This window comes from Macaca nemestrina, chromosome 13 (genome assembly GCF_043159975.1).
Source record: "Macaca nemestrina isolate mMacNem1 chromosome 13, mMacNem.hap1, whole genome shotgun sequence".
Lineage (NCBI taxonomy): Eukaryota > Metazoa > Chordata > Mammalia > Primates > Cercopithecidae > Macaca > Macaca nemestrina.
In genome coordinates this window covers 28,022,303-28,036,114 of record NC_092137.1, presented here as the reverse complement: position 1 = coordinate 28,036,114, position 13,812 = coordinate 28,022,303, and the positions used below count along the sequence as shown (strand labels likewise).

The window sequence follows — 13,812 nt, the reverse complement described above, 5'->3', positions numbered from 1 at the left end:
AAGGCCATTACATAATGGTAAAGGGATCAATTCAACAAGAAGAGCTAACTATCCTAAATATATATACACCCAATACAGGAGCACCCAGATTCATAAAGCAAGTCCTTAGAGACTTACAAAGAGACTTAGACTCCCATACAATAATAATGGGAGACTTTAACATCCCACTGTCAACAGTAGACAGATCAACGAGACAGAAAGTTAACAAGGATATCCAAGAATTGAACTCATCTCTGCACCAAGCGGACCTAATAGACATCTACAGAACTCTCCACCCCAAATCAACAGAATACATTCTTCTCAGCACCACATCACACTTATTCCAAAATTGACCACATAGTTGGAAGTAAAGCACTCCTCAGCAAATGTAAAAGAAGAGAAATTATAACAAACTGTCTCTTAGACCACAGAGCAATCAAACTAGAACTCAGGATTAAGAAACTCACTCAAAACCGCTCAACTACATGGAAACTGAACAACCTGCTCCTGAATGACTACTGGGTACATAACGAAATGAAGGCAGAAATAAAGACGTTCTTTGAAACCAATGAGAACAAAGATACAACATACCAGAATCTCTGGGACACATCTAAAGCAGTGTATAGAGGGAAATTTATAACACCAAATGCCCACAAGAGAAAGCACGAAAGATCTAAAACTGATACCCTAACATCACAATTAAAAGAACTAGAGAAGCAAGAGCAAACACATTCAAAAGCTAGCAGAAGGCAAGAAACAACTAAGATCAGAGCAGAACTGAAGGAGATAGAGACACAAAAAAACCCTTCAAAAAAATCAATGAATCCAGGAGCTGGTTTTTTGAAAAGATCAACAAAATTGACAGACTGCTAGCAAGACTAATAAAGAATAAAAGAGAGAAGAATCAAATAGACACAATAAAAAATGATAAAGGGGATATCACCACCGATCCCACAGAAATACAAACTACCATCAGAGAATACTAGAAACACCTCTATGCAAATAAACTAGAAAACCTAGAAGAAATGGATCAATTCCTGGACACATACACTCTCCCAAGACTAAACCAGGAAGAAGCTGAATCCCTGAATAGACCAATAACAGGCTCTGAAATTGAGGCAATAATTAATAGCCTACAAACCAAAACAAGTCCAGGACCAGACGAATTCACAGCCAAATTTTACAGAGGTACAATGAGAAGCTGGTACTATTCCTTCTGAAACTATTCCAATCAACAGAAAAAGAGGGAATCCTCCTTAACTCATTTTATGAGGCCAACATCATCCTGATACCAAAGCCTGGCAGAGACACAACAAAAAAAGAGAATTTTAGACCAATAACCCTGATGAACATCGATGCAAAAATCCTCAGTACTGGCAAACCAAATCCAGCAGCACATCAAAAAGCTTATCCACCATGATCAAGTGGACTTCCTCCCTGGGATGCAAGGCTGGTTCAACATATGCAAATTAATAAACGTAATCCAGCATATAAACGGAACCAAAGACAAAAACCACACGATTATCTCAATAGATGCAGAAAAGGTCTTTGACAAAATTCAACAGCCCTTCATGCTAAAAACTCTCAATAAATTCGGTATTGATGGAACGTATCTCAAAATAATAAGAGCTATTTATGACAAACCCACAGCCAATATCATACTGAATGGGCAAAAACTGGAAGCATTCCCTTTGAAAACTGGCGCAAGACAGGGATGCCCTTTCTCACCACTCCTATTCAACATAGTGTTGGAAGTGTTGGCCAGGGCAATCCGGCAGGAGAAAGAAATAAAGGGTATTCGATTAGGAAAAGAGGAAGTCAAATTGTCCCTGTTTGCAGATGACATGATTGTGTATTTAGAAAACCCCATCGTCTCAGCCCCAAATCTCCTTAAGCTGATAAGCAACTTCAACAAAGTCTCAGCATACAAAATCAATGTGCAAAAATCACAAGCAATCTTATACACCAATAACAGACAAACAGACAGCCAAATCATGAATGAACTCCCATTCACAATTGCTTCAAAGAGAATAAAATACCTAGGAATCCAACTTACAAGGGATGTGAAGGACCTCTTCCAGGAGAATTACAAACCATTGCTCAGTGAAATAAAAGAGGACACAAACAAATGGAAGAATATGCCATGCTCATGGATAGGAAGAATCAATATCATGAAAATGGCCATACTGCCCAAGGTAATTTATAGATTCAATGTCATCTCCATTAAGCTACCAATGACTTTCTTCACAGAATTGGAAAAAACTACTTTAAAGTTCATATGGAACCAAAAAAAGAGCCTGCATTGCCAAGACAATCCTAAACCAAAAGAACAAAGCTGGAGGCATCATGCTACCTGACTTCAAACTATACTACAAGGCTACAGTAACCAAAACAGCATGGTACTGGTACCAAAACAGAGATATAGACCATGGAACAGAACAGAGGCCTCAGAAATAATACCACACATCTACAACCATCTGATCTTTGAGAAACATGATGAAATACACTTTTAAAAAACGACTCTGAGCATGCAGGCGGAAATGTGTTCTTCATTCTTAACATTAAGCTTGCATCCCAAAATGCATCTGTTTTCACCTGTTTAGAAAAACAGGGGTTTCCTAAACATTATAGTTTTATAATTATTATTAGCATTTCTTAAACATTATAAAACCAGCATAGACAAGGACTACAATGTCTAAAAATCATTAAAAGAGATGAGCAAAGCAATAAGGAGAAACGATTTGATAAAAATAAAAAGGTAAAGAATTAGACAATAAAGAATGGGCATTTTTTGTTAACGTTTACTTTCAAATGTGTGCTTGCTAAAACTCTCTAAATGGAGGTTCGGGGGCAGGGAGAAGAGTGTCTGCATAGGGTGGGGAGAATAGCGTATTTCAAACTCTCAGGCTTGTCAGAAGACTGATAGTAAATCAGAGCCCTTTTCCTCTTCTACATGGTAACATTTTCCTCGTGCCAGCCGATAGTAAAAGGAAGAAGCGTATCAGGTTTTTCAAAGCTTTATACTTTTAGAGCAGAAATGTTTTTAAGAATATAAATATATGTGGCAGAAAGAAAAATTCAGCGATGACAACAGTAAAGACCATCCTCTCTAACAGATACAGAACTGTGTAATGCAAAGGGATTAAGTAATCATTCCCAGTCTTACATTCTTCATAGCAAGCATTTATGAGATGGACTACTTGGACCTGAAAAAAACTAAAATACTTGAATTTCCATTCAGATCAGGAAGAACTCACTGATTCTTATGTTTCATTTAGAGAATATACTATTATCATGTTTTAATATAATAAATATCCATTTATTTCATATAAAAATGTCCTCGTGTTGCAAAATGCCACTAATACATAATAGATGTGTTTTACTGATCAGTAAGCCATTTGAATATATGCTTACAATTCTTGTTGCCCATATATGTCATGCCCCTAAGTTTCCCCCAATCATACAACCCACTGACCATCTCTCTTGAGAGAGCCATTTATGTCCACCTTCAGGGTCTAGGTCAGCAGTTGACGAGTAAAGGCTTTCCTTGGTCACTCCTTCCTCAGTGATTGTCTCTTCTGCTGACTGCTCACACAGCCTGTATATTCCATTTGAGATGTAATCTATCTAGTATTGTTCAAATTCCTTTTTTACAGATACAGATTAAACCTTTGAAATTGGATTTTAACAGTCTCAGGAGCCAAAGCCGTATCTGATCTATTTTATTTTGTTTTAACCCAAAACCTAGCATAGTAGACTTTTCATAAATGCTATTAGTCCCACACTGGCTTAGCCCTACTAAAGTGCATCTTATTAGTTTGGTGCAGCATTCCAGCACACAAAAATAATTTTTAATATTGATTCTGTAATCTTTCACAATAGCTATCTTTTTAAGCTCTATGCTAGCAGAAAAAAGAAACCTATACTTTGTATGATTTCATTCAAGTCCCTAACAAAACCCTTAACAAGAAAAGGTCAAAGAAAAAGCCCTGTGACATTCCACAAAACACCTGAGGCTGATAAGAGTTACACCCAAACTTTTAGGTGGAACGCTTCCGCAGATCCCAACAACTAAGAAAGGAGCATACGTCAGTGGAATCCTAAGAGAGAATGACCAAGTGCTTCACTGAAAATGAGATCATCTAAGTTTATGATATTACCCTTCCTTAAAGAAGCAAACTAAGTTTGTCATGACAGTTTCCCAGTTACCCAACTATTTTTCAACTGACTACTGCATTTTTATTTTAATGTTTGTAAATCATCTACTTAAAGATCTGAGCTTAATTTCTTTAAAAATCTCCAGGATGTCATCCCTTACAACAGTCTTCTAGGATCTTTCTGCTTCTCCAAAATTTCTCAAAGATAATGTCCCAGAGAGCATATCTGCAACTTTCTTCAGTACCCTGAAATGCTTTCCTTTAGCGCTTCCAGAAGGCATGCAGCCTTGCCAACACCTTGATTTTAGCCCAGGGAGACCCATTTCAGACTTCTGCCCTCCAGAACGATGACACAATAAATCTGTGTTTTCTTAAGCCACCAAGTTTGTGGTAATTTTTACAGCAGCGATAGGAAACTAATACAGTCCCTGATTCAAAAAAATCTTGGCGCAAAATCAAGCTCCTTTCTCTCCGCCAGGGTCCAGTGTTTATCTCTAGACTCTTGGTCTAGATTTTTCCTCCATTAGCGGGCTGTCCTTTAATACTCCTGAACCCTCATGCCAAGCTCTAATTTGTTCATCCCTCAAGACTCACTTTTATACCCTGTTTCTTGACCTACTCCCCGATTCCAACTCATAATTTTACTTCTATAGTCTCAGCTACCATTTCTACTAGGCCTTTCCTAGGCCTGGTCTGCCATAAGCTTAACCTAGGTCTACTTTGCCTTGTTATAGGATTCTCAGTTTCTTTACTTCACCTGAATCCATAACCATTGCCCTAATGTTTACAAACTACTTAATATCAAATCAAAATAAACTGAGATAAGTGTAGCAGTAGTAGGTTTTGTAAGTAAAGAAAGGAGTATTGGTAACATTAAACAGAAAGTTTAAAAATACTATAAAAACAAACTATCTGCTGAAATGAATTCAAACTTCTACACCTAGATGAACTACACCTCAAGTATTAGCTGAGTCACTGAATAACATTTTGAAAATTATTAGGTAACAAAGGTGCCATACAGCTGGATTATATTCAAATTCACATTAATATTAAAAAGGGGGAATGAGACACAAAGGCAAATCCTAAAAACTAAAGACTGGTTAGTTTGACAGTGATTCCTGCTTTCAGATGAGCCTGTCAGCACTAAAGACAACACATGTTCACCAAGAAGTCATGCCAAATTAACCTAACATCCATTTATGTAAGGACAATTAAGTCAATTATTTAATAGGAAAATGCTGGGGATAGAGGATAAACTAAGTTCAACAAAGTTTTCCTTATTAGCCATATAAACATATTAATGTTTCAAAATTATCAATAGTTTGCATCTTGAACCATGCACTGTTGGTGGGAATGTAAAATAGTGCAGCTGTTAAAGAAACAGTATGGAAATTCCTCAAACAATTAAAAATGGGATTGTATAAAACCTAGCAATCCTACTTGTAGGTATATATCCCAAAGAACTCAAAGCAGAATCTCAAAGAGATAGTTGCACACCTATGTTCAATGTAGCATTATTCACAATAGCCAAGAGGTAGAAGCAACCCAAATGTTCACTGATGGATGAATGGATAAGTAAAATATGGTAAATACGCTCAATTGAATACTACACAGCCTTAAAAAGGAAGGAATTCCTATCACATGCTACAACACTGACGAACCTCAGACATTATGCTAAGTGAAATAAGCAGTCACAAAAATCAAATATACGATTCTACCCATATGAAGTATCTAAAGGAGTCAAAACCATAGAAACAGAAAAGAGTAAAGTGCCTGCCAAGTGCTGGGGGGAGGAGGAATTAGTGTTTAATGGGTTCATTTGCAAGATGAAAAAGTTCTAGAGAGCTGTTGCACAGCAATGTGAATATATTTAACACTACTGAACTGTACACTTAAAAATAGTAAAGATGGCAAATGTAGTGTTATGTGTCTTTTACTGAAATATAAATTCAAGACTTTACAAAAGGAAAAAAAACCTTGAACTGAACAAACAACATGATTTGTAATAACAAAAATTTTAGTCATGCTGATTTGAAGGCATTAATCACATGTAAAACCTTAAAATCAAAACCTTTAAGAAAAAGTCGAAGAGGCCGGGCACCGTGGCTCACGTCTATAAGCCCAGCACTTTGGGAAGCCAAGGCGGGTGGATCACCTGAGGTCAGGAATTCAAGACCAGCCTGACCAACACAGTGAAACTCCGTCTCTACTAAAACTACAAAAATTAGCCGGGTGTGGTGGCATGCGCTTGTAGTCCCAGCTACTCAGGAGGCTGAGACAGGAGAATTGTTGAACCCAGGAGGCAGAGGTTGCAATGAGCCGAGATTGCGCCACTGCACTCCAGCCTGGGCCACAGAGTGAGACTCTGTCTCCAAAAAAGTAAAAGAAAAAGCTGAAGAATAAAAGTGGGAGTGTTATTTAGCCTAAGAAAGACAGTGAAACCTAAAAGAATTAGCACAGAAGAGCACCTAAAGTTATTCTGTGCTTAATGAGAGTTTATTCATTCATTCATTCAAAAATGTTTATGGAATACCAATGAAGTGGAAGACACTGTTCCAGGTGTTTGTGATTTGCTAGTGAACAATGATCCCTGCCCTCATGAGATTTTATATTTCAATGAGGACAGACACACAATAAACATAATCAATAAGTATGGTAGGCTCCCTCTAAGTGGCTCCCAGTGGTCTCTGGTATTCATACTCCTATGTAATTCTGTGTGTGTGTGTGTGTGTGTGTGTGTGTAGGTATGTGTGTGGGGTGTGTAGGTGTGTTGGGAGGGTGGGGTATTGGACCTAACAAATAGAATACAGCAAAAGTGATGGGCTGTCACTTTCAAGATTAGGTTATAAAAGATTGTGACTTCTATCTTGCTCACACACTCCCTCTTGCTCTCCCCTACTTGCTTGCTCTGAATCTTGTGCACTGCCCTGTAGAGAGGCAAGCAGTTGAAGGCGGCCTCCAGACAACAGCCAGCCCTGAACTCAGGCCCTCAGTTCGACGACCCATGAGGAACTGAACTATGCCAACTACCACACACATGCATTTATAATGACTCCATCTCCAGTCGAGCCTTGAGATGACCACAGCCCTAGCCAACACTTCAAGCATAGCCTGTGAGAAACCCTGAGGCAAAGGGCCTACCCAGATTGCTGCCAAAAACTATGATAATAAATGTTATTGTTTGAAGCCACTAAGTTTTGGAATGATTATTTTACATAGCAACATATAACTAATACATTAATTATATGGCATGCCAAAAGGAAATGCAAAAAAGCCACATGGAGCAAAGTAAAAAATAGAGGAGAGGGTATGGGTGCAAGTCACAATGTTTAAAAGGGGTATTACCAATACTTACACATGAATGCTTAAAGCAGTATTATTCATAAAAGTCAAAAAGTGGAAACAACCCAGCTGTCCATTAATTGGTAAATGGATAAACAAAACGTGGTATGTCTATTCAATGGAGTATTATTCAGCCACAAAAAGAAATGAAGTACTGATACATGCTACAACATGGATGAACCTCAAACATATGCTAAGTGAAAGAATTCAGTCACAAAAACCACATACTGTATGATTCCATCATAAGAAATGTTCAGAAAAGAAAATTTATAGAAATAGAAAGTAGTTTAGTGACTGACTAGGGCTGGAGGTGGGAACAAGATTAACTGCAAGGGACATGAGGGATCTCACTGGGGTGATGGAACCATTCTAAAACTGGATAATGGTGGTGGTTGCTCAAATCAGCCAACTTATTAAAAATCATTTAACTGTACACTTAAAACAGGTAAATTTATGATATGTAAATTATACCTCAAAATGGCTGCTGGGGGTGTTAACAGGGCATCATTGAGAACATAACATTAGTAGAAGTTTGAAGGAAGAAGAGTATTAGCCATGTGCATATCTGGGGAAAACACCCCTGACAACAGAGAGCCTATGCAAAGACCCTTGGGCAAGAGAATATCTGGTGTGCTTGCTGCACAGCAGGGTGCTAGTGTGGCTGGAGTTGAATTTGAAAGAGAAAGGTCTGAGATGAACAGACAAAATTAATGATGGATGGAAGATGGCAGTGATGCGAATCATATAGTTTTGTTTTTTTCTTTTTTTTTTGGTCTGTTTTTTATATATATAATTTGTATATTATATATAATTTATATGTATACAACATGTATACATATAAATTACATATATATATAATTTAAGTTCTGGGATACATGTGAAGAATGTGCAGGTTTGTTACATAAGTATACACATGCCACGGTGGTTTGCTGCACCCATCAACCCATCATCTGTATCAGGTATGTCTCCTAATGCTATCCCTCCCATAGCCTCCTCCCACCAACAGGCACCGGTGTGTGATGTTCCTCTCCCTGTGTCCATGTGTTCTCACTGTTCAACTCCCACTTATCAGTGAGAGCATGCCATGTATGGTTTTCTGTTCCTGTGTTAGTTTGCTGAGAATCATGGTTTCCAGCTTCATCCATGTCCCTGCAAGGGACATGAACTCATCCTTTTTATGGCTGCATGGTATTCCATGGTGTATATGTGCCACATTTTCTTTATCCAGTCTATCACTGATGGGCATTTGGGTTGGTTCCAAGTCTTTGCTATTGTGAATAGTGCTGCAATAAACATACGTGTGCATGTGTCTTTATAGCAGAATGATTTATAATCCTTTGGATATATACACAGTAATAGAATTGCTGGGTCAAAAGGTATTTCTGGTTCTAGAACCTTGAGGAATCACCACGTTGTCTTCCACAATGGTTGAACTAATTTACACTCCCATCAACAGCGTAAAAGCATTCCTATTTCTCCATATCCTCTTCAGTATCTGTTGTTTCCTGACTTTTTAATGATCGCCATTCTAACTGGCATGAGACGGTATCTCATTGTGATTTTGATTTGCATTTCTCCATATAGAGTTTTCTATACCACTGGAAGGACTTGGCTTTTACTATGAGAGAAAAAAGAGAAGTACATAAGGTTCTGGGAAGAGGAGCAATAAGGTCTGACTTGAATTTTTAAAAGATCATATAATCGTTTAAGTTACAAAAAGAAAATATAAAAGGCACCATGTAAGCTAGCAGATTCCAGAGTTACTGACCTCTCTTACCTGACTGGGATATTGGAGAAGTCTTCCATTCAAAGGACGGGGAAACTTGTTAGTGTCTCAAAATGTGACCTGCAAGCCACATACATCAGAATGACATGGAGACTGGTAGCACGTGCAGGCCCTCAGGCTCCACCTCTCACTGCTGAATATCTGGGGCTGGGGATGAGACTCTGAATCTTACAAACTTCCCAGGTAATATCTTTAAGAAACACAATGAACTAGACAAACATTAAGGTCTCTTTAAACTCTAAATTATGAGAAACATATAGGCTACCTAGACCATGGTTATTTAAAGAAATGACTAGGATTTTCAAATGAACATCTGAATTGATTATTTTATTATAGATGAAGTCATCTTTTTTCCCATTCTCAAAAATTCTTACCCAGTTGTTTTTTTTCCCAGCATAAATTTCCATGTTCTCTCCATACTGTGGCTCTTCCAGTAATGTCTGGTATTCAAACATGAGGCGGGAGCTCTCCCGGAGGCGGCTGCATTGGAATTGGTGATACTGTTGCACAAGTTCCTTCACCACAAGTAAGAGACATTCAGGATTTGAAGGATTCCAGGAGGCAAGATTCTGTAAAAGCCATAACAAATAAAAGACCAGTTAAAACTGAAATTTCATACAAATCCAGTATCACATTCACACATCAATGTAGAGGAAAAGAGTAATAGAAATCTAAGAGGAACAGACTACTACTAGTTAGCCATATACCCAGAGATGAAGTTAGAGAAATCTTTTGATATTGGCAATTTCTCCTGCCTTCTAAAAAAATCCTTGCAGAAAAATTGAGGAGGAATTCCATCATGAATAGGCAGAAACAGTGAAGTGTAAAGCCGGGTAGTAACAAAACAAGAAACCTAAATATCCTAGAAGACCATAATTTTAGCCCTGGAAGACTTAATTTGTTTCTTATTCTTTTATAATTTTAATTTTTTTCGATCTCTACCTAAATTCAGCATTATATGCTAAAGTAATTCAACTCAGATCCACAGACCATCTGTATCTGTAATACCAGATATAAATAAACGCTCTGTAAACACTAGAGCCTCACAGAAATATAAGCACAATGGTGACGGTTAGGCCTGAAAAAGATAGGCATAAAATAGAGACATGGGAAAATGTCTGCCAAATGCGCAAATCTGAATAACCACAGTTCATCCATCAGTCACTCCTCCAAGTAAAAAAGGATGGTTCCAAGAAAAAAGCAGCTAGTTCAGCTTGGAACTCAATCACACTCATGATTTTCCTTGAGACAACATACTTAGGTATGCAGTAGTCCTCCATGTGTACTCTCATTTTGTCGCACAGAATATTGAAAGCGTGTGTACTCAAGGGTCATGACTTTATAAAATTCATACTTTTTATTACTTCATCAACGACATTCTTAAGTGAACTGTTGTTGTTTTTTTAACTCAGTATGTGTGACAACAGAGAATAAAATAACTATGAGTATAGCTTGATGTCTGCTGTGGTTAATGCCAAGTCATCAGTTTTGCACACCACTGCTTCTGCAATGTAAATGCAAATATTAACACTGTAAAAAAGAAGTTATAATATCTTAATATGATTATGAAAACAGTTTTGACTTTGCAGACCCTTGAAATGGTCTCAGGGACCCCAGAGGTCTGCAGACCACACTTTGAGAACACTACTTTATATTGTCCTAAGGACAAACCAAGCATAGCTTCTATCAAAAGAAAACAAATAAAAAGTAAAGGAATGCATTTTTTAAAGGAATTACTTTGCTCCACTGAGTGGGTTGATTTATAGGAACTAAATGACAATGGGGAAATCAGTAAGTGTTCTTTCATGTATAGGAAAAACAGGTCTTAGGATGTTCAAATAAAGACGATGAACAGAGGAAAAGGTAAGAGCTTCAGTATCGTACAGTGAATAAGAGGGGTATCTTGATACGAAAGTGATTTGGTAAGTAAAGTACAAAGTTTTCCCTGGCAAATCTGTTGACCTCAATAGCCGGACTCCTTCTGAGCTGTTCAAGACTAAATTCAAAGCATCAATAAGATATAACAGCATTGTATAGAACTTAAAATGATCTTAACATAGCTTGCTATGCATTTCCTTCAGAGAGCACTGCTAAACATTTATAAGCAAGAATAAAATACAATATTCCATTTCTTGGTCAAGTATTCCTTATCAGTCCTCGCTCCCTACTAGAGCAAAAAGAAAAAGCTTTAGTTGTCTTGATTTATATTTTTTAAATTCTGTCATTTCTCCTTAGTTATTTGGCAAGTTAACAGACCTATATCCAAACAGTTTTTAAAAATTATGAAAACATATAAGTTGGCAACATACCTTACCAACTTGAATTCATTTCAAGTGATTCAAACGAAGTGTTAAAGACATACTAACCAGTCTCCTTCCATTAAAACATAATTTCTTTGTTGATCTCCTTAGCCATTCAAGGCAAACTCACTGGAAAACACTCCCATCAAGGATGGTTTAGCTATACTAAACAAGATACAAATTCCTCTAGTATTGCTATATGACCACTTTTACTTGTTAGGTAATTTGCGGTTTGAACCACTTTGCCTAGAAGGGGAGAAAACAGAAGATATATAAAGTTTTAGTTACTCCCTAAGAATAGGGCATATTTTAAAAACAGATCTAGCAATACAAGGCATTGGAGCTTTCCATTCTCTCGAGTATGAGATAGAGAAAAATGCCCAAAGGTCCTCCAGGGAAAGAGGAGGAGGCATAAATTAGCAGGCGTCTATGAAAAAGAGAAAAATAAGTGTCTCTCTATTCACAAAGTTCTTCTACTTCTTCTTGGTAATGCTTGAAGGAAGAAATCTAAAATGGGGATGGCCACAAAGAGTAGGCACAGGGCACATCACATATTAACAGAGAAAAGAGCATACAAAAAAAGGATTCCAAAAATGAGGAATGAAAAATGCATTCAGAGAAAGTGATAAAACATAGTCAAAGACAATAAACAAAAGCAAAAGAAAATTCACTACTATTTTATAATAGAAACTTCATCATTCTCACTAAAACACCTATGAAACAGTTTAGGGAAGGTATCGCACCAATTCTTTTTAAAGACTAGTTAACTAGAGAGATTAAATAACTGCTCACATTCAAGTGTAAACAATAATTGAGACTGTGTAGAATGTAAATCTTCCTACTCTTCCTCCAATCAGTTAACTAAAATATCAGTTTTGAGCCAACGAACTAGCACTTGCCTCTCTGTGGTCATGAGCGAACTCATGCATAGTGGTAATTTTGGATACTTTGGCTCCCCTGTCCAGGCCACCTGACAGGAGGCGCGCTCCCAGTTCATGTGACCCTTCACCTTTCCACATTTCTCTCTCGTAAATACATTCCACCACCTACCTCTGGGCTCCCATATCAATGGCCCCGCAGTCTTGAACAAGCCCAACCAATCCTCAGAGTTCCTCCTTATCAGAGCTTCCTTCTTCAGAAAGACAGTGAGCAATAGTAGTTTCAAGGCCTAGCTCACCCTCAATTCCGGTTCCACTTATTAAAACCCATAGTTTTTCGGCCACAGTGCCACAAATTTAGACATGCGTGAGGATACCAATGAATGGAAAACATTAAGAAACAATGTAGTCCATCCATGTCTTTGGGGAGATAAAGGAGGAAACCAAGCAAATGAAGAAATGAGACTTGGAACCATCTCTGCTTAATAAGGGAGGGAAAAAAATTTTCCGGGGGGGGGGGAAATTCTTTAATTAAATTAATCATGATAAAAATGTTCAACTCATAAAAAGATAAGGTACAGGAATACATTAGAAATATAACAAGAAAATTATCTAAAAAAATCTTACTACAAAATTTTGCCCAACTCTCTAGCATATCAGTAAAATAAAAGGAAATTAAAAGAGACTGACAATATATGAAAAGTATGCAAGCCCACTAGTAGTTAAAGAAGTATAATTTTCCTCACTTCTCCTTTTTAATAAACTAACTTTTCATTGAAAAGTAATATATGTACACAGTAAAACAAATATTTTTAAAGTGGCATAAAAGAATGTAAAGAACAATATTAAGTCTCCCTCCAGACTATATTATGAGATCCTCTCCCTCCAGAAGATACTTTTCCCCACACAGGGCCTGCACATGACACCAATGTCTGACCCTCCCTAAGTTCCTCCACATGACCCATGGCTCTGCCACTCTATGCTGCCTCTCCCACTCTCTGAAGCTCCAAACACTGCTTCCATGGTCCATGCTTCCCTCAGATCAGTGTCTTCCTTTCAACTTATTATCCTGATAGTGCTTCAGCTCCACAAATTGTTTCTGGCTCCCATGGGACCCTCTGATTTGGCCTGTCCCTCACCCAGCATTTCCCACAAGAGAAGAAAGTAGGGCAAAAATTATGAGAAACAATGTTTATATCTTAAATTAGCCAAGTTCTTTTTTTCAGCAAACAGCCAATGTTGGTGAAGATATAATTTCATGGACCTTTTTACACATAGAATTGTAAACTCATACAAGTAGTTTAACTATATGCATGTGTGTGTGTGTGTGTGTGTGTGTGTGAGAGAGAGAGAGAGAGAGAGTCTTAGAA

At 37.6% G+C, this 13,812-nt stretch overlaps 1 protein-coding gene across 12 annotated transcripts in view; it reads right to left on the bottom strand.

The window, feature by feature from the left end:
• The window catches only part of BABAM2 (BRISC and BRCA1 A complex member 2), a 493,307-nt gene that overhangs the window by 305,982 nt on the left and 173,513 nt on the right, over window positions 1-13,812 (bottom strand). For all 12 annotated transcript variants that reach the window (XR_011611569.1, XM_071076430.1, XM_071076435.1 and 9 more), the window contains one exon: window positions 9,639-9,833. Coding sequence is in view for 11 of the 12 variants with exons in the window: in XM_071076430.1 (XP_070932531.1) it covers window positions 9,639-9,833 (195 nt within the window). In the remaining variant the exon portion in view is untranslated. The remainder of the gene's footprint in view (window positions 1-9,638; window positions 9,834-13,812) is intronic.